At 42.7% G+C, this 24,429-nt stretch overlaps 2 protein-coding genes across 2 annotated transcripts; one reads left to right on the forward strand and one right to left on the reverse strand.

Annotated features, from left to right (window-relative positions):
• Nucleotides 1-7,580: 7,580 nt before the first annotated feature.
• On the reverse strand, nucleotides 7,581-8,123 carry LOC138901566 (uncharacterized). Its single transcript, XM_070189337.1, has one exon. The coding sequence runs from the start codon at nucleotides 8,121-8,123 to the stop codon at nucleotides 7,581-7,583; it is 543 nt and encodes a 180-aa protein (XP_070045438.1).
• An 8,811-nt stretch (nucleotides 8,124-16,934) lies between these two features.
• LOC138901567 (uncharacterized) lies at nucleotides 16,935-17,885 on the forward strand. Its single transcript, XM_070189338.1, has 2 exons — nucleotides 16,935-17,259; nucleotides 17,629-17,885. The coding sequence occupies exons 1-2, from the start codon at nucleotides 16,935-16,937 to the stop codon at nucleotides 17,883-17,885; spliced, it is 582 nt and encodes a 193-aa protein (XP_070045439.1).
• Nucleotides 17,886-24,429: the final 6,544 nt, after the last annotated feature.

A 24,429-nucleotide genomic window follows, 5' to 3' on the forward strand; every position in this document is an offset into this window, starting at 1 on the left:
AACATACGCCCAAATCCAAAATCACCTTACGAACATATAGGAACCTTCAAATCCAAATTCCGAGGTCATTTACTCAAAGGTTAAACCTCGGTCAACTCTTCCAACTTAATGCTTCCAAATTGAGAATTGTTATTCCAAATCTACTTCGAACATCTCAAAAATGGAAACCGACTATACGCACAAGTCATAATACATAAAGTGAAGCTACTAAAATCATAGAATTATAGCCAAACATCAATGTACATAACTTTTACAAAAGTCCAAACTCCTTAACTATATAAGCTCTTCATCACAAGACGTATTATTTGAAAACCTAACAACGCCACATAACATAATGCGATGAAGCATGTGAAATAATATTAAGTAAGGGGCCCTAATTTTATAATCATAATGGATCAACTCCTGTGCAAAGTCTCAAAGACTTAAGAGAGTGCTGACAGGGATTACCTTGTTAATTATCAACTCACTATGTAAATAAAATGATGAATATTTTCATGGATGCTCGTTATAACTCAAGCTATTATCTAAGCACTTCCATGTTTTCAAAAAATTAAACTCGGCACTTTTTGGATGCATGGTCGTTCCTTTCTACTGATTTAGTTCACAATATGGTCAAGTCGATCGACTTACTTTTTGGTAAACTTATATGATGTTGGAAACTTATCATGACCTAAATCGCAACCCGTCGTGATGGCACCTATCATGATACTAGGCAAGCCGACAACTCATACATACCAACTCTTTCAAATTCATATTATACTAAAACAGGTTTAAATAAGCAAAAATCTCATAAAAGCCGGATGAAAATGTCACAACTAAATACAAAAGTTCCCAAAACCCGGGTGTCACTGAGTACATGAGCATCTATATAATGATATAGTTTGATACATTGTCAATAAAGTAGGGCTGAATAAATAAAGCTGAAAGATAGGGGAAGGAGAGTCAAGTTCTGCGGACGCCAAGGTAGATACCTCGATGATCTCCGAACTGATGAAAACGCCAGGAATCAGCAACCACCATGTCCGGAAACACCTGGATCTGTACACGAAGTGCAGGGTATAGCGTGAGTACAACCAACTCAGTAAGTAACAAATCTAACTTTTGGGCTGAAAGCAGTGACGAGCTTCACAGGTACAATCCAATTATAGAAAATACAGTACAAAGATGTATGCATGCTTTCAAGTTTAACAGTTAAAGCCCAAACAGGTAAGATATGTCAAGTACAACTGAAATAAGAAATGATACATCTCGATATCTACATGTCAGTTATATATGCCAACTGAAGTATAAAACAGTGATGAAATCATATGCATACTCTCAGAGTATCAATCACTCAGTCCTCTCATTCACTTCATCCTCACAGTCACTCATTCCTCACAGTCACTTCATCCTCACAGTCACTCAATCCTCCCAGTAGGTACCTGCGCTCACTGTGGGTGTGCAGACTCCGGAGGGGCAGATCCAGCCCAAGCGCTATAATAATCCAATCATGGCATGAATCAATAAAGTATGTTGCGGCGTGTAGTCCGATTCCATAAATATCCTCACAATCAGCCCCTCAGCCTCACTCAATCATCAATCTCAACAATCTCTCGGGCTTATAAGATCCATGATAATCAGCCCAAACAATGATGATATGATGTATTAATAAATAACAACAGAGACTGAGATATGATATGCAAATAATAGTTGTGACTGAGTACATAATTACAAATTAAGCAAATAATTCAATATGCAACACGACCTTTGTGGGTCCCAACAGTACCGGCATGTAGCCTAAGCATGATTTCTAACATGTCTGGCAACTCAATTTCTCTAACACATGGATAATATACGGATAACAACAAGATTATTCAACTATACAGTTCCACGGAACCGACCAAGTCATAATTCCTTCGATGCACGCCCATCACCTAGCATGTGCGTCACCTCAACACTAATCACATAACATGTAATTTGGGGTTTCATACCCTCATAACCAAGTTTAGAAGTATTACTTACCTCAAACCAAGCAAATCTCTACTCCAATAAGCCATTGCCTTGCGAATCAGCCTCTGAATTCCTCGAATCTAGCCACAAATAATTCGATACAATCAACTCAAGCTATATGAATCAATTTCATATAAAAATGCTAAGTTCTGAATCAAAAGTCAAAAAGTCAACTCAAAAGTCAATCCCCGAGCCCACGTCTCGAAATCCGATGAAAGATACAAAATCTGAAAACCCATTCAACCACGAGTACAACCATACCAAAATTAATCAAATCTGATACCAAAATCTCGCTCAAATCCCCAAAATTCGGCCTAAGAGGTTTTCTCCATTTTCCCCAATTTTACAACCCAAATCACTAATTAAATGATGAAATCAAAGATATAATCATGGAATTTAACCAAAACTAAGTAAGAATCACTTACCCCAATCACTCCCTTGAAAGTATCTCCAAGAATCGCCTCCAACCGAGCTCCCAAGATCAAATTGTGAAATAAACTCAAACCCTCATTTTTGAGACTTTAAATTCTGCCCAGATGTCCCTTCTTCGCGATTGCGGAATATCGCGAAGCACAAACTCAGCTGCTCAATAATTAACCCTACGCGAACATGACAATCCCCACGCAAACGTGAAGAATGGATTCCTCAGACCTATGCGATCGCGTCCCTCTTCACGCGATCGCAATGAACAAATGTGTGACCTCATCTGCTCCCTTATTTCCTCTTCGCTAAGGCGGCTTGGACCATCCATTCGCGATGCATTAACTGCACTAGATACGCGATCACATACCAAAACTCGCGATTGCATAGAACAAAAAAAACCCCAGCTGCCCAAATTAGCCTACGCGGTCACGAACCTATCCACGTGATCGCATAGAAGGAAACCAGACCTGAACACTAGCAACCTTCAGCAGTCTTCCAAGTCCCAATTTCACTCTGTTAACCATCTGAAATCCACCCGAAGCCCCCGAGACCACAACAAAACATACCAACAAGTCCTAAAACATCATAAGAACTCACTCGAAGGGTCACATCACATCAAACATTGCTAAAACCATGAATCGGGTATCGATTCAAGCCTAATAAAATTATGAACTTCTAACTTCTACATTCGACGTAGAAACCTATCAAATCAAGTCCGATTAACTTCAAATTTTTCACACAATTCATAAATGACACAACGGATCTACTCCAACTCCCCAGAATCAAAATCTGAGCCCGGTAACCACAAAGTAAACACTCGGTCTAACTTCTCAATTTCCATAACTTCTAATTTTTCAACTTTCGTCATTTCAAGCCTAAATCAACTACGGACCTCCAAATCACTATTCGAACACACTCATAAGTCCAAAATCACCCAACGGAGTTATCGGAACCGTCAAAACTCCATTTTGGAGCCATTTACACATAAGTTAATATCCGATCAACCTTTTAACCTTAAGCTTCCAACATTGAGACTATGTTCTCAACTCATTCTGAAACATCCATGGAACAGAACCAACTACCCCGACAAGTCACATAACAACAATTGAGCATAAAATAAGCAGTAAATGGGGGAACAGGGCTACAACACTCAATACGATCGGCCGGGTCATTACATCCTCTTTCTCTTAAACAAACATTCATCCTCGAACGGGTGTAGAAACATACCTGGAGTCTCAAATAGGTGTGGATATATGCTCTGCATCTCCCGCTCGATCTCCCAAGTAGCCTCCTCTACTGGATGACCTCTCCACTGCACCTTTACTGAAGCTATATTCTTTGACCTCAACTTTCAAACCTGCCGATGCAAAATAGGCACCGGCTCCACATCATAAGTCAAATTACCATCCAATTGAACCGTACTGAAGTCCAAAACATAAGACGGATCGCCGACATACTTCAGGAGCATAGAGACATGAAACACTGGATGAACACTTGACAGACTAGGCGGCAAGGCAAGTTTGCAAGACACCTCTCCAATCCTTTGAAGCACCTCTAACGGGTCAATGTACCGAGGGATCAACTTGACCTTCTTCCCAAACCTCAAAACGCAAATCATTGGTAAAACCTTGAGTAGTACCTTATCCCCCACCATGTAAGCAACATCGCGAACTCTTCTGTCTAGACTGTACCGTGCGAAGCCGATCCTGAATCAACTTAACTTTGTCCAAAGCATCCCGAACCAAGTCAGTACCCAATAGCCCAGCCTCACCTGGCTCAAACCATCTCACTGGCGACTGACACCGTCTCCCATACAAAGCCTCATACGGAGCTATTTGAATGCTCGATTGGTAGCTATTGTTGTAGGCAAACTCTGCGAGCGGTAGAAACTGATCCCAAGAACCCCCAAAATCTATGACACAAGCGTGTAACATATCCTCCAATATCTGAATAGTGCGTTGGGACAGTCCGTCTGTCTGAGGGTGGAATGTTGTACTTAACTCGACATGGGTGCCTAACGCTCGCTGTACTGCTCTCCAAAACTGCGATGTAAACTGCGTGCCCCACTCTGAAATGATGGACACCGGCACGCCGTGAAGGCGAACAATCTCGCGGATATAGATCTCAACCAATCACTCCGAAGAATTAGTAGTCCCAACTGGAATAAAATACGCAGACTTGGTCAACCGATCCACAATCACCCAAATAGCATCAAACTTCCTCGAAGTCTGTGGGAGCCCAACTACAAAATCCATGGTGATACGCTCCCATTTCCTCTGGAATCTCAAGCCTCTGAAGTAATCCGCCCGGTCTTTGATGCTCGTACTTCATCTGTTGATAGTTTAGGCACCGAGCTACAAACCCCACTATATCCTTCCTCATCCTCCTCCGCCAACAATGCTACCTCAAGTCACGGTACATCTTCGCGGCACCCGGATGAATGGAATACCGCGAACTGTGAGCCTCCTCAAGAATCAACTCACGTAGTCCGTCTACATTAGGCACACAAATCCGGCCCTAAATCCTCAACACCCCATCATCCCCAATAGTAACATCCTTGGCATCACTGTGCTAAACCGTATCCTTAAGGACAAGCAAATGGGGATCATCAAACTGGCGCTCTCTGATGTGATCATATAAGAAAGACCGAGAAACCACACAAGCTAGAACTCGGCTAGGCCTTGAAATATCTAATCTCACGAACTGGTTAGCCAAGGCCTGAACATCAACTACAACCGATCTCTCACCAATAGGAATAAATGCAAGGCTACCTATACTCATCGCCTTTCTACTCAAGGCATCGGCCACCACATTGGCCTTCTCAGGGTGATGCAGAATGGTAATATCATAGTCCTTTAGCAGCTCCAACCATCTCCGCTACCTCAAGTTTAGATCCTTTTGTTTGAACAAGTGATGGAGACTTCGATGATCCGTAAATACCTCACAAAACACACCGTAGAGATAATGCCTCCAAATCATCAATGCATGAACAATGGCAACCAACTCCAAATCATGAACAAGGTAGTTCTTCTCATGGGGCTTCAACTAGCGTGAATCATAAGCAATCACTCTACCCTCCTGCATCAAGACACACCCAATACCAATTCGAGAAGCATCACAATACACTATATAAGAGCCAGAAGCTGAAGGAAAAACTAGAACTGGAGTTGTGGTCAAGGCATCCTTGAGCTTCTGAAAGCTCTCCTCACACTCATCTGACCACCTGAATGGAGAACCCTTATGGGTCAATTTGGTCAAAGGCACTACAATAGACGAGAAATGCTCCACGAAGCGATGATAATATTCGACCAAGATGAGGATACCCCGAATCTCAGTGGCTGAAGACGGTCTGGGCCAACTCTGAACCGCATCTATCTTCTTTGGATCCACCTAAATCCCCACACTGGACACCGCGTGCCCCAAGAACGCCACCGAACTAAGCCAAAACTCACACTTGGAGAACTTTGCATAAAGCTTCTCCTCCCTCAGCCTCTGTAGTACAGTCCTCAAATGTTGGGCATGTTCCTCCTGGCTACGTGAGTACACCAGGATATCATCAACAAATACTATGACAAACGAGTCAAGATATGGCTGAAATACATTGTTCATTAGATGCATGAATGCTGCTGGGGTGTTGTTCAGCACGAAAGACATCACAAAGAACTCATAGTGAACATAACGGGTCCTGAATGCTGTCTTAAGAATATTCGAGTCCCGAATCTTCAACTGGTGATACCCAGACCTCAAATTAATCTTAGAGAACACCCTCGCTCCCTTAAGCTAGTCAAATAGATCATTAATGCGCGACAAAGGATACTTGTTCTTGATTATAACTTTGTTCAACTACCTATAGTCGATGTACATCCATATAGTACCATCATTTTTCTTCACAAACAGAACCGGTGCACCCCAAGGTGACACACTAGGCCTAATAAAGCCCTTATCAAGAAGTTCCTGAAGCTGGTCTTTCAATTCCTTCAACTCATCGGGTGCCATACGATATGGAGGAATAGAAATGGGTTGAGTACTCGGTACCAATTCAATACCAGAGTCAATATGCCTGTTGGGTGGCATGCTCGGCAGGTCTACAGGAAACACATTCAGAAAGTCTCGCACCACCGGAACAGAATCAATAGTAGGGGTATCAGCACCAACATCCATCACAAAGTCCAAATAAGACAGACACCCCTTCCCAACCATCCGTTGGGCCTTCAAATAAGAAATTACCCTTCTGGGAACATAATCTAGAGAACCTCTCCACTCGATCCTTGGCAACCCCGGCATCGCCAACGTCACAGTCTTAGCATGACAATCTAGAATAGCATGACATGGAGACAACCAATCCATACCCAAGATCACATCGAAATCAACCATACTAAGCAATAAGAGATCAATTCTAGTCTCCAATCCCTAAATAGTCACTACACACGACCGATATACACGATCCACAACAATAGTATCGCCCACAAGCGTAGATACATGAACAGGTGAAACTACGGACTCACGGAGCATATCCAAATAACGAGTAAAATAGGATGATACATAGGAATAAGTAGAACCAGGGTCAAATAATGTGGAAGCATCTCTATGGAACACTAAGACAATACATGTGATCACTGCATCTGAAGCAACAGCATCTGGCCTGGCATGAATAACATAGAATTGGGCCTGACCACATCTTGATCGGCCTCCCCCTCTAGGGCGACCTTTAGCTACCTGGGCTCCACCCCGAGCTAGCTGGGTGGGTGATGAAGTAACTGGTATGGAAGTCGCAGCCTGACTCCTCTGCTGAACTGGACCTCCCGAGCGACGAGGACACTATCTCCACATATGCCCAAACTCCCTGCACTCAAAGCAACTACATGCTGATGGTGGTGGGGACTTAATCGGTCCCCGAGTACTAGAGTAACTGCTAGAAGGACCTGGCACAGATGAACCCTGAACCGATGGAGCACGGGAAGAACTCTGAATGGGGAGAGCACTAAGAGATGACTGAATCGGACGAGCACTATACGAACCATGGCTAGCTGATGCACCACGATGAACTAGATGAGCCATCTGAGCAGGCCTATAAGGTCGATCCCTATTGTGGTAGGACTGCCCCTTGAAGGAACACCACTAAAACCACCCGAACCATGAGGCCTCTTGGCCTCCCTCTCTTCACGCTCCTAACTATGGAAAACCTCCAGACGCCGAGCAATATCCACCACCTCATCGAACCTAGCACCTGATACACTTTCTCGAGTCATAACAAAATGCAACTGATAGTGGAGGCCATCAATGAACCTCCTAATCCTCTCCCTCTCAGTGGGAACCAACCAGACTGCGTGAAGAGCCAACTCTGAAAATCTCATCTCATACTGGGTCACAAACATGCCCTCCTGAAGTAGCTGCTCGAACTGCCTGCACAGCTTCTCCTTTCGGGTCTGTGGCACAAACTTTTCCAAGAAGAGAACAGAGAACTCATACCATGAAAATTGTGCAGCACCGACTGGCCTGCTCCTCTCATAGGCCTCCCACCATCTGAAGGCAGCCCCTGATAGCTGAAAAGTAGTGAAGTAGACTCCACTAGTCTCCAGAATACCCGCCGTGCGAAGAATTAGCTGGCACCTATCCAAGAAGTCCTGAGCATCCTCTGACTCAGCCCCACTTAATGATGGAGGCTTGAGCCTCCCAAATTTCTCTAGCCTCTTTTGCTCCTCATCAGTCATAATGGGACCCACATGGACCTGAGCAACTACAACTGGCTGGGATGGTAGTACCCCCGATGTTTGAAGTCCCTACACCACCTGCTCTGGAGTACGGGCAACAGGAGTCTGAGTACCTCCCCCGACCTGAGAAGTGGCTGGCGCGGTCTGAACAGAAACCACCTGAACAAGGCCAGTGCAAAAAGTCAATATCTGGGTTAGAGCCTCCTGAAGGCCTGGAATCACAATGGGCACAGCTGGTGCCTGAGTAGGCCCCATTGGCTCAACCACATCTGGAACATGCTCATGAGCTGAAGCAACTGGTGGATCTGCAGGTACTGCTCTAGCTACTGTAAGAGGTGCACCTCGGCCCCTATCGTGGCCCCGGCCTCTCGTGACCCTAGCTGTTGGTACTGGTGGTTGTCCGTCCTAGCACGTGTCCTCACCATCTGTGAGAGAATAGAATAATAAAAGTTTAGTTCCTGAAATCAACAAATTCGCACGACAAGAATACAAGAATATGATGTTTTCCAAAGGGTTGGGCAGCTTCTCAAAGATAAGTACATACGTCTCCATACCGATCCGCAAGACTCTACACTGCTCATGACTTGTGAGACCTATGTAACCTAGGCTCTGATACCAACTTGTCACGACCCAAATCTCAACCCATCGTGATGGCGCCTATCATGATACTAGGCAAGCTGACAACTCATACATACCAACTCTTTCAAATTCATATTATACTAAAATAGGTTTAAATAAGTGAAAATCTCATAAAAACGGAATAAAAATGTCACAACCAAATACAATAATTCCCAAAATGATGGTGTCACATAGTACATGAGCATCTATATAATGACATAGTTTGATACACTGCCTAGAAATTAGGACTGAATAAATAAAACTGAAAGATAAGGGAAAGAGGGTCAAGGTCTACGGACACCAAGGAAGCTACCTCGATAATCTCCGAAGTGATAAAACTGCCAAGAACTAGCAACCACCGTGTCCGAAAATACCTGGATCAGCACACGAAGTACAGGGTGTAGCGTGAGTACAACCAACTCAGTAAGTAATAAGTTTAACCTTTGGGCTGAAAGCAGTGACGAGCTTCACAGGTACAGTCCAATTGCAAAAATGTAGGCATGCTTTCAAGTTTAAAAGTTAAAGCCCAAACAGGTAAGATATGTCAAGTACAACTGAAATAAGAAATAATACATCTCGATATCTACATGTCAGTTATATATGCCAACTGAAGTACAAAACAGTGATAAAGTCATATGCATACTCTCAGAGTATCAATCACTCAGTCCTCCCATTCACTCCATCCTCACAGTCACTTATTCCTCCCAATCACTCGGCATTCGCACTCGCGCTCAGTATGTACCTGCACTCACTATGGGTGTGCAGACTCCGGAGGGGCAGATCCAGCTCAAGCGCTATAATAATCCAATCATGGCATGAATCAATAAAGCATGTTGCGGCGAGCATCCCGATTCCATAAATATCCTCACAATCAGGGCCTCGGCCTCACTGAGTCATCAATCTCACTAGTCTCTCGGGCTCACAAGAATCATGATAATCCTCCCAAATAATGATGATATGATGTATCAATAAATGGCAACAGAGACTAAGATATTATACGCAAATAATAGCTATGACGGAGTACATAATTGCAAATTAAGCAAATAATTCAACATGCAAATGACCTCTGTGGATCCCAACAGTACCGGCATGTAGCCTAAGCATGATTTCTAACACGTCTCGCAGTTCGATTTCTCTAACATATGGAGAATATACGGATAACAACAAGATTATTCAACTATACAGTTCCGCGGAATCGACCAAGTCACAATTATTTCGGTGCACACTCACACGCCCGTCACTTAGCACGTGCGTCACCTCAACACCAATCACATAATATGTAATTCAGGGGTTCATAACCTCAGAACCAAGTTTAGAAGTGTTACTTACCTCAAACCGAATAAATATCTACTCCAATAAGCCCTTGCCTTGCGAATCGTCCTTCGAATACCTCGAATCTTGCCACAAACAATTCGATACAATCAACTCAAGCTATAGGAATCAATTTCATATAAAAATGCTAAGTTCTTAATCAAAAGTCAAAAAGATAACTCAAACGTCAACCTCCGAGCCCACGTCTCGGAATCCAATGAAAGTTACAAAATCTGGACACATTCAACCACGAGTCCAACCATACCAAAATTACTCAAATCCGATACCAAAATCTCACTCAAATCCCCAAAATTTGGCCTAAGAAGTTTTCTCCATTTTTTCCAATTTTATAATTCAAATCACTAATTAAATGATGAAATCAAAGATATAATCATGGAATTTAACAAAACCTAAGTAAGAATCACTTACTCGAATCACTCCCTTGAAAATCCCTCCAAGAATCGCCTCCCACCAAGCTACCAAGATCAAATTGTGAAATAAACTCAAACCCTCATTTTTGAGACTTTAAAATTCTGCCTAGATGTCCCTTCTTCGCGATCGCAAAGCAGAAACTCAGCTTCCCAATAATTAACCCTACGCGAACGCGACAATCCCCACGTGAACGCGAAGAACGGATTCCTCAGACCTACGCGATCGCGTCCCTCTTCATGCGATCGCGATGAACAAATGCGTTCGCGATCGCGAAGCACAAACTCAGCTTCCCAATAATTAACCCTACGCGAACGCGACAATCCCCACGTGAATGCGAAGAACGGATTCCTCAGACCTACGCGATCGAGTCCCTGTTCACGCGATCACGATGAACAAACGCGTGACCTCAGTTGCTGCCTCATTTCCTCTTCGCGAACGCGGCTTGGCCCACGCGTTCGTGATGCATTGACTGCTCCTGTTACGTGATCGCATGGCAAAACTCGCGATCGCATAGAATAAAAACCTTAGCTGCCCAAATTAGCCTACGTGATCGCGGACCTATCCACGCGATCGCATAGAAGGAAACCAGATCTAAACACCAGCAACCTTCAGCAGTCTTCCAAGTCCCAAATTCATTCTATTAACCATCTGAAATCCACCCGAGGCCTCAGGGATCTCAACCAAACATACCAACAAGTCCTAAAACATCATACGAACTCGCTCGAAGCGTCAAATCATATCAAACAATGCTAAAACCACTAATCGCGCATCGATTCAAGCCTAATGAACTTATGAACTTCCAACTTCTACATTCGACGCCGAAACCTATCAAATCAAGTGCGATTGATCTCAAATTTTGCATACAAGTCATAAATAACACAACGGACCTACTCCAACTTCCGAAACCAAAATCGGAGCCCGGTTATCACAAAGTTAACTCTCGGTCAAACTTCTCAATTTCGATAACTTCTAATTTTTCAATTTTCGCCATTTCAAGCCTAAATCAACTACGAACCTCCAAATCACTATCCGGACATACTCCTAAATCCAAAATCACCCAACAGAGCTATCAGAACCGTCAAAACTCCATTCCTGAGCCATTTACACATAAGTCAACATCTGATCAACCTTTTCAACTTAAGTTTTCAACCTTGAGACTAAGTGTCTCAACTCATTCCGAAACGACCGATCGGATCGTTACAAAACTGAAATTTAGAAATCAAAGGATAAAGAACTTTCTACGTGTCGCCTCAGAGCAGAGAATATTGTAACAGCTTTTAGGTCTTGAGTTTGTGTCTTTGCAGATATTGTTACTATACCTTTATTTACAGTAGTACTATTTTTTATATTTCACATTAGTACTTACGAAAAAAATGACAAGAAATTAGAAAAATTAGTGAGATATTCTCACAAGTGAAAATCCACCGAATGTTAAAGTGAAATCAAAAGTAGCGCAATATATAATGAAATAATATGTATAATTTTGTTTATGTTGGGCCAAATCACTATGTTGTACGTCTTATTTATTTTTTTGTGGAAAATTTGCACAGTTTAGCTATCTCTTAAAATAATTGGCTATAGTTTTTTGTATAGCAATATATACTATACATGCATTATACATAATCAGTACTTATTTTTTTATATATTTGATTAATAACTGTAATTATTTTTTGCCGACTGGACAAATATATTAAAAGCTTTTTTTTCCTTCTTCTTCACATGTGTTGTTGGTTTTGTCTATCTTTTGAATAGCTAGTAATTCAAATAGAGGTCAGTAATATCTATTATGTTTTTCTTTATTACTCGTTCGAAGTTAAAATTTTACCAAGAGTTTGAAAATTTCTTTTTTTCACTCGGCATAATTAATAACTACGATAGTTGTATTTTGGTAATTAAGAATCTTCTTTTAGCCATCCTTTTGTCCAACTTGAGAATTCAGTTACTCAATACATGGCATCTCTTTTTTTATGTTGTTCTGATTTGAGATAAACAAATCTTCTATAGATATCAGTCTTTGTAGAGAAACCACAATAAATCACCATTAGATTTTATAAATTCACAATTGTATATCATCAACTCGCTATAAATATTATCTTTTAATATGAATTAATACTCTAACTGAGGTTTTTGGAATAAGTTTTTATGCGGTACCGTCATCTATCCGCGTATCATAAAAAATACAATGATTCATGTACAATTGTTGTTAACAACAATAACAATAACAACTCAGTGTATCCCCACAAGTGGGGTATGAGGAGGGTAGAATGTACGCAGCCTTACCTCTATCTTGGAAAGACAGAGACACTATTTCCAATAGACTCTCGGCTAAAGAAAAGACGGGAGAAGCACTGATAGCAAGAAATAACCATACAAGATATTTAAAAATCTAAATCCAAGATAGCAAAAGAGAAGATGAAAGAAGTACTGATAACAAGTAATAACAGTTCAAGAGATGTAATGATAAAAACCTAAAGGAGTATTGATGGTAAGTAATAACAGTACAAGATATGTGGTAATAATAGACTAAGGATAAAAGGGGTACCATACTAACACTAATACTATTAAACTAAGGAAGACAAAGGGAAACGCTCGACTACCTACTAACCTTCTACCCTAATTCTCGACCTCCACACCCTCCTATCAAGGGTCATGTCCTCGGTTAGCCCAAGTTGCGCCATGTCTCGCCTTATTACCTCTCCCCCAAGACATGTTTGGCCTTCCTCTACCTTTCCTCATACCCCCAAAGGCCAACCTCTCCCACCTCCTGATTGGGGCATATGTGCTTCTCCTTTTAACATGCCCGAACCATCTTAGCCTCGCCTCTCGCATCGTTTACTCCATAGGGGCCAGTGCCACCTTGTCCCGAATAACTTCATTCCTAATTATATCTAACCTAGTATACCCACACATCCATCTCAACATCCTCATTTCCGCTACTTTTATCTGCTGGACATGGGAGTTCTTGACTGGCCAGCACTCTCCACCATACAACATAGTCGGTCTAACCACTACCTTGTAGAACTTACCTTTAAGTCTCAACGGTACATTCTTATCGTACAAGACACTGGAAGAGAGCCTCTACTTCATCCACCCTACTCTGATACGATGTGTGACATCCTCATCAATCTCCCCATCTGTAATGACCCGACAGGTTATTTTGCTTTCTAGGTCCCCGTTTCTCTAAATACGATTCCTCGTATATGTTTTTACTATTTTATAACTTACGAGGAGGGTTGACTTGGGTTTGGAAGGGTTCGGGTTGACATCGGAGCACTTGGTTCCTTAATAGGGGCCTAAGGTGGTCAAGTTTGACTTGCATCAAAATTTTTAGTAAATGATCTAGGAACCGAGATTTGACGGTTCCAATAGGTTCATATGGTGATTTTTTAGTTGGGCATATGTTCAGATCAAGTTTTGGATGACCCGGGAGCGTTTCGGCTCTTAATGTTGAAAGTTAGCTCATTGAAGGTTTTCTAATTTTTTAAATTTGGTTTGGAGTAGACTTTGGTGTTATCGAGGTCCATTTGGGATTCCGAGCCTGGGAATAGTTCCATACAGTGATTTATGACTTGTACGCAATGTGCATTTTCCTGGGGCAGTTTGCCTTCGCGATCGCGAGGCCTCTACCGCGATCGCAAAGAAGAAATGACTGGGCAGTGTTGTTTTAAAAATTGGGATTTAGGCTTATTTGGTCCATTTCTCTCAACTTGAGGCCGCTTTTAGAGTTCTTTGAAGATGGTTTTTTTATCTAGCACCTTGAGGTAAGTATTGTCTACACAATATGAGTTTAATAAATACATTATGGGTAGAGTTTAACATAGAAATTGTGAAAATTTTAGGATTTTGTTGAAAAACCTAGGATTTGATAAAAATGAAATTAGACCACGAAATGATTATGGAATTGGGTAGAAATTATATATTTGGGTTCGTGAGGTTATGGGTAATATTTATCTTCAAACATTTCCGGAAACTAGGCAGGTGGGCCGAGGGTGAATTTTAGGAATCTTTCAATTTGGGTTGGGTAATTACTCTGATAGCTAAATTATGAATTTTTGAGTATATATTAATTAATTTATACAATATTTGGCTAGTTTCAGATTGTTCAGCACCGACTTGAGGCTTTTAGAGTGGTTTGTGGACTGGAAAGTGAACTTGGAAACGAGGTATGTCTCTTGCCTAACCTTGTAAGAGGGAACTTACCCCCATATGTGTTTAATTGCTATTTGTTACTAAATGTGAGTGCTACGTACGCATGAAGTGACGAGAGTCCGTACGTATCTAAAAATCATGCTTATGTCCGGGTAGTTTTAGGACTCTACCATGTAATACTTGTATTATTTGTACTCTACTTTTTAGTTTAAGTACTTAAATTATATTGATACTTGATAAAGGATTCGTAAAGACCGAACCTCATCACTTGGGTATTGGGGGGTTACTTGACCATTAGTAGAAATTATACCTCCTTGTGTATTATTCTTGTAGTAGCCGTTAAATCAGAGTTCGTAGAGTATTCTCTCTTCTTGTGTATTGGGCCGAACACCTCGGCATTATAATAGATGCATATATGGTTCGCGCCGGTCGACCCTCGACAGTGTACACAGCATTCTTGATCGGGTCATACGACATCGGCATAAATCGTGCGTGATATTGCTCAGAGTTCGATTATACTTGATATTTCTTCCATGACTTGAGAAATTAAAATTTACTTGATGGCTATTATTTGTTGAAGTTAGTATGTGTTAGTTGGAGATCTTAATTGACATCTACTTAAAGAATCACTTATTTATTGTTCATTATTGAGTTATTATTAATGATGTATTCCATGCCTATTTAGAACTTCTGTACTTTATTTATTGGCCCTTAGTAAGTATTGATGTCGACCCCTCGTCACTACTTCTTCGAGGTTAGACTAGATACTTACTGGGTACATGTTGTTTATGTACTCAAGCTACACTTCTACACTAATCGTGTAGGATCTGAGGCAGGTGCATCTGGCGACCATTCAGGCACATACCTCCGTTACCCTGAGGCTTAGTGGTGAACTGCTCTCTGTGCTCGTTCTACAGCGCCCGCAGTCTCTCTTATTATATTTAGTTTTTTTGTCTATTTTACTCCAGATAGTAGTATAGGAGGTTTTGTATATTCTATTAGTTGCGCATACACTTGTGACACCGGGTTTTGGGAATATTCTAGTAGAAATTTTATGGTTTTGAGTATTAAATTCACTAATTACTCTTTTGTTATTAAATGCTTTACTTTACTAAACTTTTCTATTATTCATCCCCTTAATAAATAAAAATCAACTACTTTAAAAATTTTAAAAGGAACAAGTACATGGCTAGTTCACCGTTGGCTTGCCTAGTGGCGACGTTGGACGCCATCACGTCCTATAGTGGAAATTGGGTCATGATAGCTTGGTACCAGAGTTCTAGGTTCATATAGGTCGCACAAGTCATGAACAGGCCTAATAGATTTTTGCGGATCGGTGCGGAGACGTCCGTACATATCTTTGAGAGGCTATAGGGTGTTAGGGAACTTCTCTTTCTTCATCTCTTATTGTGCAGTTGATATTGTGCTAAGTATCTTTCTCTTTTTCTCTCACAGATGGTGAGAACACGCATGGCAAATGTTCCTACCAGAGGACGAAGGCATCCTAGAGTTGCTCCAGTTATGCCACCAGTTGATCCAGAGGAGGATCATGTTATTGAGGAGTAGGGCGAGGTACCTGCAGCTGAGCCGGCCCCAGCAGATTTCATGTTTGCTCCAGGATTCCAAGAGGTCATGGGTCATATGCTGCGGTTCATGGACTCTTTGACGCAGGCTGGTTTATTTCTAGTGGACCCAGCGATATCTCAGGCGGGAGGGGGAGCACAGATCCCTACCACTCAGGCTCCAGGGCATGTTGCTGTCGTATATCAGACCTTGGGTGCACTACCCGTGGGCGGGACTCAGCCAGTTGCAGCGGCTATACCAGTGCCCAGACCAGCCGCGACCGGCGAGCCGCAGAAGCTATTGGATAGATGGACCAGGCTACATCCTCCTGCCTTAAGCGGTGAGAAACATGAGGACCCCCAGTACTTTATTGATCGTTGTAGGGACAGACTGCACAACATGAGAGTATTGAAGTCCCACGTGGTGGACTTTACCATCTTTCACCTGGAGGGTAGGGACCGTAGATGGTGGCACTCCTATCTTCTCAGCAGACCAGTAGGTTCTCCTCCATCGACTTGGGAACAGTTCACACGTCTCTTTCTGGAGAGATATATCCCACCCTCTTATAGGGAAGAGTGACGGGATCAGTTCGAGCAACTTCAGCAAGGTCAAATTTATGCGACCGATTATGAGGCGAGATTCTCTGAGTTGTCTCGCCATACACTTATTATACTCCCCACTGATGCAAAGAGTGTGCGTAGGTTTATTGCAGGCTTGCACTTTGGTATCCATGTCACTATGGCCCGAGAGATTGAGATGGGGACTCCTTACGAGCAGGTTATAGAGATAACTCGGAGGATCGATGGTATTCGCCAGCAAGGCCGAGAGCAGGCGCCGAGGGACAAGTGGTCTCGATATTCTGGAGGGTTCAGTAGTGCTTTGTCTAGGGGCAGAGGTCAGTTTGTGAGGAGCCAGTCTAGCAGGCCCACATATTCAGCACCGCCGCCTTCTCGGGGTGCTCCAGTGAGGCCCTATTTTAGCGCCATTCCAGAGAGATCCTACCATCCACCGGCTATTCAGGGTTCTTCCAGTGGATGTTCAGGTCCCCAGAGTCAGACTCAGGGTTAGTAATCTTCTGCACCGAGAGGTTGCTTTAAGTGCGGGGAGCTTGGTCATGTGAGGAGATTCTGCCCCAAGCTTCCGGGCAAGGCAGTACAGCAGGGTCATCAGCCCATGATTATGGCACCAGGTGTCGCACCAGCCATCCGGCTGCCTAGAAGCGGAGGGCAGGTGGGTAGGGGCCGCCTTAGATGTGGAGGCCAGTCAGGTGGCGCACCAGCTAGGTTCTATGCCTTTCCAGCTAGATCAGATGCAGTAGCCTCAGACGTCGTGATCACATGTATTATTTCTATCTGCGGTAGGGATGCTTCGATATTATTTGATCCAGGGTCTACGTATTCATATGTTTAATCTCCGTTTGCTTATTTTCTAGGTGTTCCTCGTGAGTCCTTGGGTACTCCTGGATATGTATCCACACTAGTGGGCGATTCTGTTGTTGTGGATCAGATTTATCGGTCATGTATCGTTACTTTATGTGGTTATGAAACCAGAGCAGATCTTCTGTTGCTCGACATGACCGACTTTGAGGTCATCCTAGGCATGGACTGGTTATCTTCGTACCATGCCGTCCTTGATTGCCACGCCAAGACTGTTACCTTAGCGATGCCTGAGTTGCCTAGATTGGAATAGAAGGGTTCATCTATCAGTTCATCTAGCCGGATTATCTCTTTCTTGAAGGCTCAACATATGGTCGAGAAGGGTTATTTGGCTTATCTGGCTTATATTTGGAATACTGCTGCAGAGACTCCTATGATTGATTCAGTGCTTGCAGTTTGGGAGTTCTCCTATGTGTTTTTATCTGATCTACCAGGCATGCCACCACATCGTGATATCAATTTCTGTATTGATTTGGCTCCAAGTACGCAGCCTATCTCAATTCCACCATACCGCATGGCTCTAAAAGAGTTGAAGGAGTTGAAAGAACAGCTCGAGGAGTTGCTAACGAAGGGGATCGTCAGACCGAGTGTGTCACCTTCGGATGCACTGGTGTTGTTCGTGAAAAAGAAGGATGGAACTATGCGGATGTGCATTGATTACCGCCAGTTGAACAAAGTTACCATTAAGAACAAGTACCTGTTGCCATGTATTGATGATTTGCTTGACCAGTTGTAGGGTGCCAGGGTGTTCTCTAAGATCAACTTGAGATCGGGGCATCATCAGCTGAAGATTCGTGCTTCGGATGTTCCGAAGATGGCTTTCCGGACTAGATATGGCCACTATGAGTTTCTAGTGATGTCTTTCGGCTTGACCAATGCCCCTGCGGCATTTTATGGATTTGATGAACTGGGTGTTCAGGTCATATATTGACTCATTTGTCATTGTCTTCATTAATGACATATAGATCTACTCGCATAGCATGGAAGAGCACCAGCAGCATTTGAGAGTTGTGCTTCAGATCTTGCAGGAACAAAAGCTATATGCTAAGTTCTCCAAATGCGAGTGTTGGTTAGATTTTGTGGCATTCTTGGGGCATATTGTATCAGGTGAGGGTATTAAGGTAGATCCCAGGATGATTGAGGTAGTCCAGAGTTGGCCTCGTCCTACCTTAGCGACCGAGATCAGGAGTTTTGTAGGGTTAGCAGGTTATTATCGTCGGTTTGTGGAGGGCTTCTCATCTATTGCAGCACCTTTGACTAGATTGACTCAGAAGGGTGCTCTATTCCGATGGTCTGATGATTGCGAGGCGAGCTTTTAGAAGCTCAAGACCGCATTGACTACAACACCGGTGTTAGTGTTGCCTTCCGATTCAGGGATGTATACTATGTATTGTGATGCTTCACACGTTGGCCTGGGTTGTGTATTGATGCAGGAGGGGAGAGTTATTGCATATGCTTCACGCCAGCTGAAGCCCCACGAGAAGAATTACCCTGTACATGATTTGGAGTTGGCCGCGATAGTTCATGACCTCAATATCTGGAGGCATTATCTTTATGGGGTGTCCTGTGAGGTTTACACCGATCATCGCAGATTGCAGCATTTGTTCAAATAGAGGGATCTCAATTTGAGGCAGCGTAGGTGGCTAGAGTTACTAAAGGACTATGATATTACCATCCTTTATCATCCGGGCAAGGCGAATGTGGTTGCGGATGCCTTGAATAGAAAGGCTAAGAGTATGGGTAGTTTGGCATTCATTTCAGCAGAGGAGAGGCCATTGGCTTTGGACATTCAGTCTTTGGCTATTAGACTTGTGAGGTTAGATATTTCAGAGCCCAGTCGAGTTCTTACATGCGTCGTGGCTTAGTATTCATTATTTGAGTGGATCAAGGCTCGTTAGTACAATGATCTGCACTTGCTGGTTCTTAGGGAGACGGTACTATAGGGTGGTACCAAGGAGGTTACTATCAGTAAGGATGGTGTTCTGTGACTCCAGAGTCATTTATGTATTCCTAATATTGATGGATTGAGGGAGAAGATTCTAGAGAAGGCACACAGTTCTTGGTATTCTATTCATCCAGGTGCTACGAAGATGTATCGTGACCTGAGGCATCATTATTGGTGGCGGCGGAAGAAGAAGGACATAGTTGAGTATGTAGAGAGATGCCTAAATTGCCAGCATGTTAAGTATGAGCACCAGAGGCCAGGTGGCCTACTTCAGCATATGGTTATACCTGAGTGAAAATGGGAGCGCATCACTATGGACTTTGTAGTTGGGTTGCCGCAGACATTGAGAAAGTTTGATACCGTTTAGGAAATTGTCGAAAGTCTGACCAAGTCAGCACACTTTATTCCAGTGATGACTATGTACTCGTCAGAGAGGTTGGCCCAGATTTACATTCAAGAGATTGTCTGGTTGCATGGTGTGCTTGTTTCCATCATTTTAGATAGAAGCCCTCAGTTCACTTCGCACTTCTGGAGAGCAGTACAGAGCGAGTTGGGTACCCGGGTAGAGCTCAGCACAACCTTTCATCCGCAGACCGACGGGCAGTCGGAGCGAACGGTTTAGATCTTAGAGGATATGCTCAGATAATGAGTGATTGACTTTGGAGGGTAGTGGGATCAATTATTTCCTTTGGACGAGTTTTCTTATAACAACAGTTATCAATCCAGCATTGATATGGCTCTATTTGAGGCATTGTATGGTCGGCGATTCGTTCACCCATCGGATGGTTTGAGCCGGCGAGGCTAGGTTATATGGCACTGATTTAGTGAAGGATGCCTTGGAAAAGGTGAAGTTGATTCAGGAGCGACTTCACATAGCACAGTCCAGGCAGAAGAGTTACGCGGATCAGAAGGCGCGTGATTTATCATTTATGGTGAGCGAGAAGGTTCTATTGGAAGTCTCATCGATGAAGGGAATCATGAGGTTTGGGAAGAAGGGCAAGCTGATCCAGAGGTTTATTGGTCCATTTGAGGTGTTGAGGCGAGTTGGAGAGGTTGCTTATGAGCTTGATTTGCCTCCCAGTCTATCGGGAGTTCATTCGATTTTCCATGTGTCTATGCTCCAGAAGTATCATGCCAACATGTCGCATGTGTTAGACTACAACACGGTTCAACTAGATGAGAGCCTGGGTTATGAGGAGGAGCCAGTTTCCATTATTGACAGGCAGGTTTGCCATTTGAGGTCTAACAAGATTTTTGTGGTAAAGGTCCAGTAGAGGGGTCAAATAGTCGAGGAGGTGACTTGGGAGACCGAGGAGGACATGCAGAGCAGATATCAACACCTATTTAGCACTCCAGATATGATTCTAAACCCGTTCAAGGACGAACGTTTGTTTAAGAGGTGGAAAATGTAACGACCCAGCCGGTCGTTTTGCTTTTTAGGTCCCCGTTCCCCTAATTAAGATTCCTCATATGTGCTTTTACTGTTTTATGACTTGCGGGGATGGTTGACTTGGGTTTGGAAGTGTTCGGGTTGAAATCGGAATATTTGGTTCCTTAATAGTGTCCTAAGATGGCCAAGTTTGACTTGAGTCAACGTTTTTAGTAAACCACCTCGGAACCGGGATTTGACGGTTTTAATAAGTTCGTATAATAATTTTGGACTTGGGCGTATATTCAGATCGGGTTTCGGATGACTCGGGAGCGTTTCGGCGCTTAATGTTGAAAGTTGGCTCATTGAAGGTTTTCTAGTTCTTTAAATTTGGTTTGGAGTAGACTTTGGTATTATCAAGGTCCGTTTGGAATTCCGAGCCTTGGAATAGTTCCGTACAGTGATTTATGACTTGTACGCAAAATTTGGTGTCATTCTGAGTAGTCTATGATTCGGTGTGTTCGGAGTAAGTTGAATAGCTTGAAGTTCATAATTTGATTCAATTGGGTTTTCGGGTATGATTCTTAGTTTTGATGTTGTTTTACGTGTTACGAGAGTTCGATCATGTCCATATTATGTATAGGGACTGGTTGGTGCATTTAGACGGGGTCCCGGGTGGCTTGGGTGAGTTTCGGACCATCCGGAGCTAAGTTCGAAAATCTAGTGTTGTTGGTTCTGGTTTCCTTCTTCGCGATCGCGAGGGTTGTGTCGCGTTCATGGAGTTTGAAAATTGGGGGGACTGTGGTTTCTCTTTGATTTCGCCACCCCTTGCCCCCGTTTGTGAAGGTCTGAGACCTGTGGCCTTCGCGTTCGTGTAAGGAAAGGGGCCTGGGGTGAGCTTCATACTCTTCGCATTCGTGAGGTGGACCCCGCATTCGCGAATCTTAGATGTGTCAAGCCTTCGCATTCGCGAGTGGGTCCTCGCATTTGCGATGTGCATTTTCCTGGGGCCTGGGCAGTTTGGCTTCGCGATCGCGAAGCCTCTTCCACAATCGCGAAGAAGAAATGCCTAGGCAGTGTTGTTATAAAAATTGGGACTTAGGCTTATTTGGTTCATTTCTCTCAACTTGTGGCCGATTTTAGAGCTCTTTGAAGAGGGTTTTTCATCTAGCACCTTGAGGTAAGTATTTTCTACACAATATGAGATTAATACATACATTATGGGTAGACTTTAACATAGAAACTGTGGAAATTTAAAGATTTTGTAGAAAAATATATGTTTTGATAAAAATGGGATTAGACCACGAAAATAATTATGGAATTGGGTAGAAATTACATATTTAGGTTCGTGAGGTTATGGGTAACATTAATCTTTGAAAATTTTAAGAATCTGAGCACGTGGGCCCGAGGGTAAATTTTAGGAATCTTTCAATTTGAGTTGGGTAATTACTCTAATAGCTAAATTATAAACTTTTGAGTATATATTGATTAATTTATATAATATTTGGTTAGTTTTGGATTGATCGGCACCGACTTGAGGCTTTTAGAGTGGTTTGTGGACCGAAAAGTGAACTTAAAAATGAGGTAAGTCTCTTGCCTAACCTTGTAAGAGGGAACTTACCCCATAGGTGTTTAATTGCTATTTGTTACTAATTGTGGGTGTTACGTACGCACGAAGTGACGAGAGTCCGTGCGTAGCTAAAAATCATGCTTATGTTCGGGTAGTTTTAGGACTCTACCATTTAATACTTGTATTATTTGTACTCTACTTGTTAGTTTAAGTACTTAAATTATATTGATACTTGATAAAGGATTCGTAAGGACCGAACCTCATTACTTGGGATATTGGCGGGTTACTTGACAGTTAGTAGAAATTGTACCTCCTTGTGTATTATTCTTGTAGTAGCCGTTAAATAGGAGGTCGTAGAGTATTCTCTCTTCTTGTGGATCGGGTCGAATGCCTCGGCAGTATAATAGATGCATCTATGGTTCGCACCGGTCGACCCTTGGCAGTGTACACATTATTCTGGATCGGGATGTACGACCTCGGCATAAATCATGCGTGATATTGCTCGGAGTCTAATTGTACTTGATATTTATTCCATGACTTGAGAAATTATAATTTACTTGATGGCTCTTATTTGTAGAAGTTAGTATGTGTTAGTTGGAGATCTTAATTGACATCTAGTTAAAGAATCACTTATTTATTGTTCATTATTGTGTTATTATTATTAATGTATTCCATGCCTATTTAGAATTTCTGTACTTTATTTATTGGCCCTTAGTAAGTGTCGATGTCGACCCATCGTCACTACTTCTTTGAGGTTAGACTAGATACTTACTGGGTACATATTATTTATGTACTCACACTACACTTCTACACTAATCCTGCAGGATCTGAGACAGGTGCATCTGGCGGCCATTCAAGCGCGTACCCTCATTACCCCGAGGCTTAGTGGTGAGCTACTCTCTGTGCCCCTCCTCCACGCCCGCAGTCTCTCTTATTGTATTTATTTTCTGTCTATTTTACTCCAGACAGTAGTAAATGAGGTTTTTTACATTCTACTAGTTGCTCATACACTTGTGACACCGAGTTTTTGGAATATTCTAGTAGACATTTTATGGTTTTGAGTACTAAATTCACTATATTACTCTTTCGTAATTTTATGCTTTACTTTACTTGAATTTTCTATTACTAATCCCCTTTTTACATGGCTAGTTCACCGTTGGCTTGCCTAGCGGCGACGTTAGGCGCCATCATGGCCTATAGTGGAAATTGGTTCATGAACAGACCTAAGATACTTGAAACTCTCTCTTCTGGGAATGACTTGCGTATCAAGCCTCACATCCCCGTCCGCTTCTTGGGTAACACCGCTAAACTTGCAGTCCAAGTATTCTGTCTTTGTCCTGCTCAACTTGAAACCTTTAGACTCAAGGGTATGTCTCCAGACCTCCAGCCTCTCATTAACACCACCTCGCGTCTCATCAATCAGAACTATATCATCTGCAAATAACATGCACCAAGGCACCTCCCCTTGAATGTGTCGCGTCAATGTGTCCATTGTCAAGGAAAATATAAAGCGGGCTAAGTGCTGATCCCTGATGCAACCCCATATCAACCGAGAAGTGTTCAAAATCTCCTCCTGATGTCCTTACCTGTGTCTTAGCTTTATCGTACATGTCCTGTATCACTCTATTATATGTTGCAGGCACTCCTTTGGCCTCAATACATCTCCTAGAACCTCTCTCGGGACTTTGTCATAAGCTTTCTCTAGGTCAATGAACACCATATGCAAGTCCTTCTTCATCACCCTATACTGCTCCACCACTCTCCTCACAAGGTAAATGGCTTCAGTAGTCGACCATCCCGGCATGAAACCAAACTGGTTCTCGAAAATGGACACACTCCTTTTCATCATCCCTTCTATCACCCACTCCCAAACTTTCATAGTATGGCTTAACAACTTGATACCCCTATAGTTG

This window comes from Nicotiana tomentosiformis, chromosome 11 (assembly GCF_000390325.3).
Source record: "Nicotiana tomentosiformis chromosome 11, ASM39032v3, whole genome shotgun sequence".
NCBI lineage: Eukaryota > Viridiplantae > Streptophyta > Magnoliopsida > Solanales > Solanaceae > Nicotiana > Nicotiana tomentosiformis.

Excerpts from the sequence above, each read along its gene's own strand:
- LOC138901567 (XM_070189338.1), top strand. The coding sequence starts at position 16,935 with ATGGCCCGAGAGATTGAGATGGGGACTCCTTACGAGCAGGTTATAGAG. Across the intron at positions 17,260-17,628 it reads TCCCCAGAGTCAGACTCAGG|GTGTTCCTCGTGAGTCCTTG; the intron begins GTTAGTAATCTT and ends CTTATTTTCTAG.
- LOC138901566 (XM_070189337.1), bottom strand. The coding sequence starts at position 8,123 with ATGACTGATGAGGAGCAAAAGAGGCTAGAGAAATTTGGGAGGCTCAAG.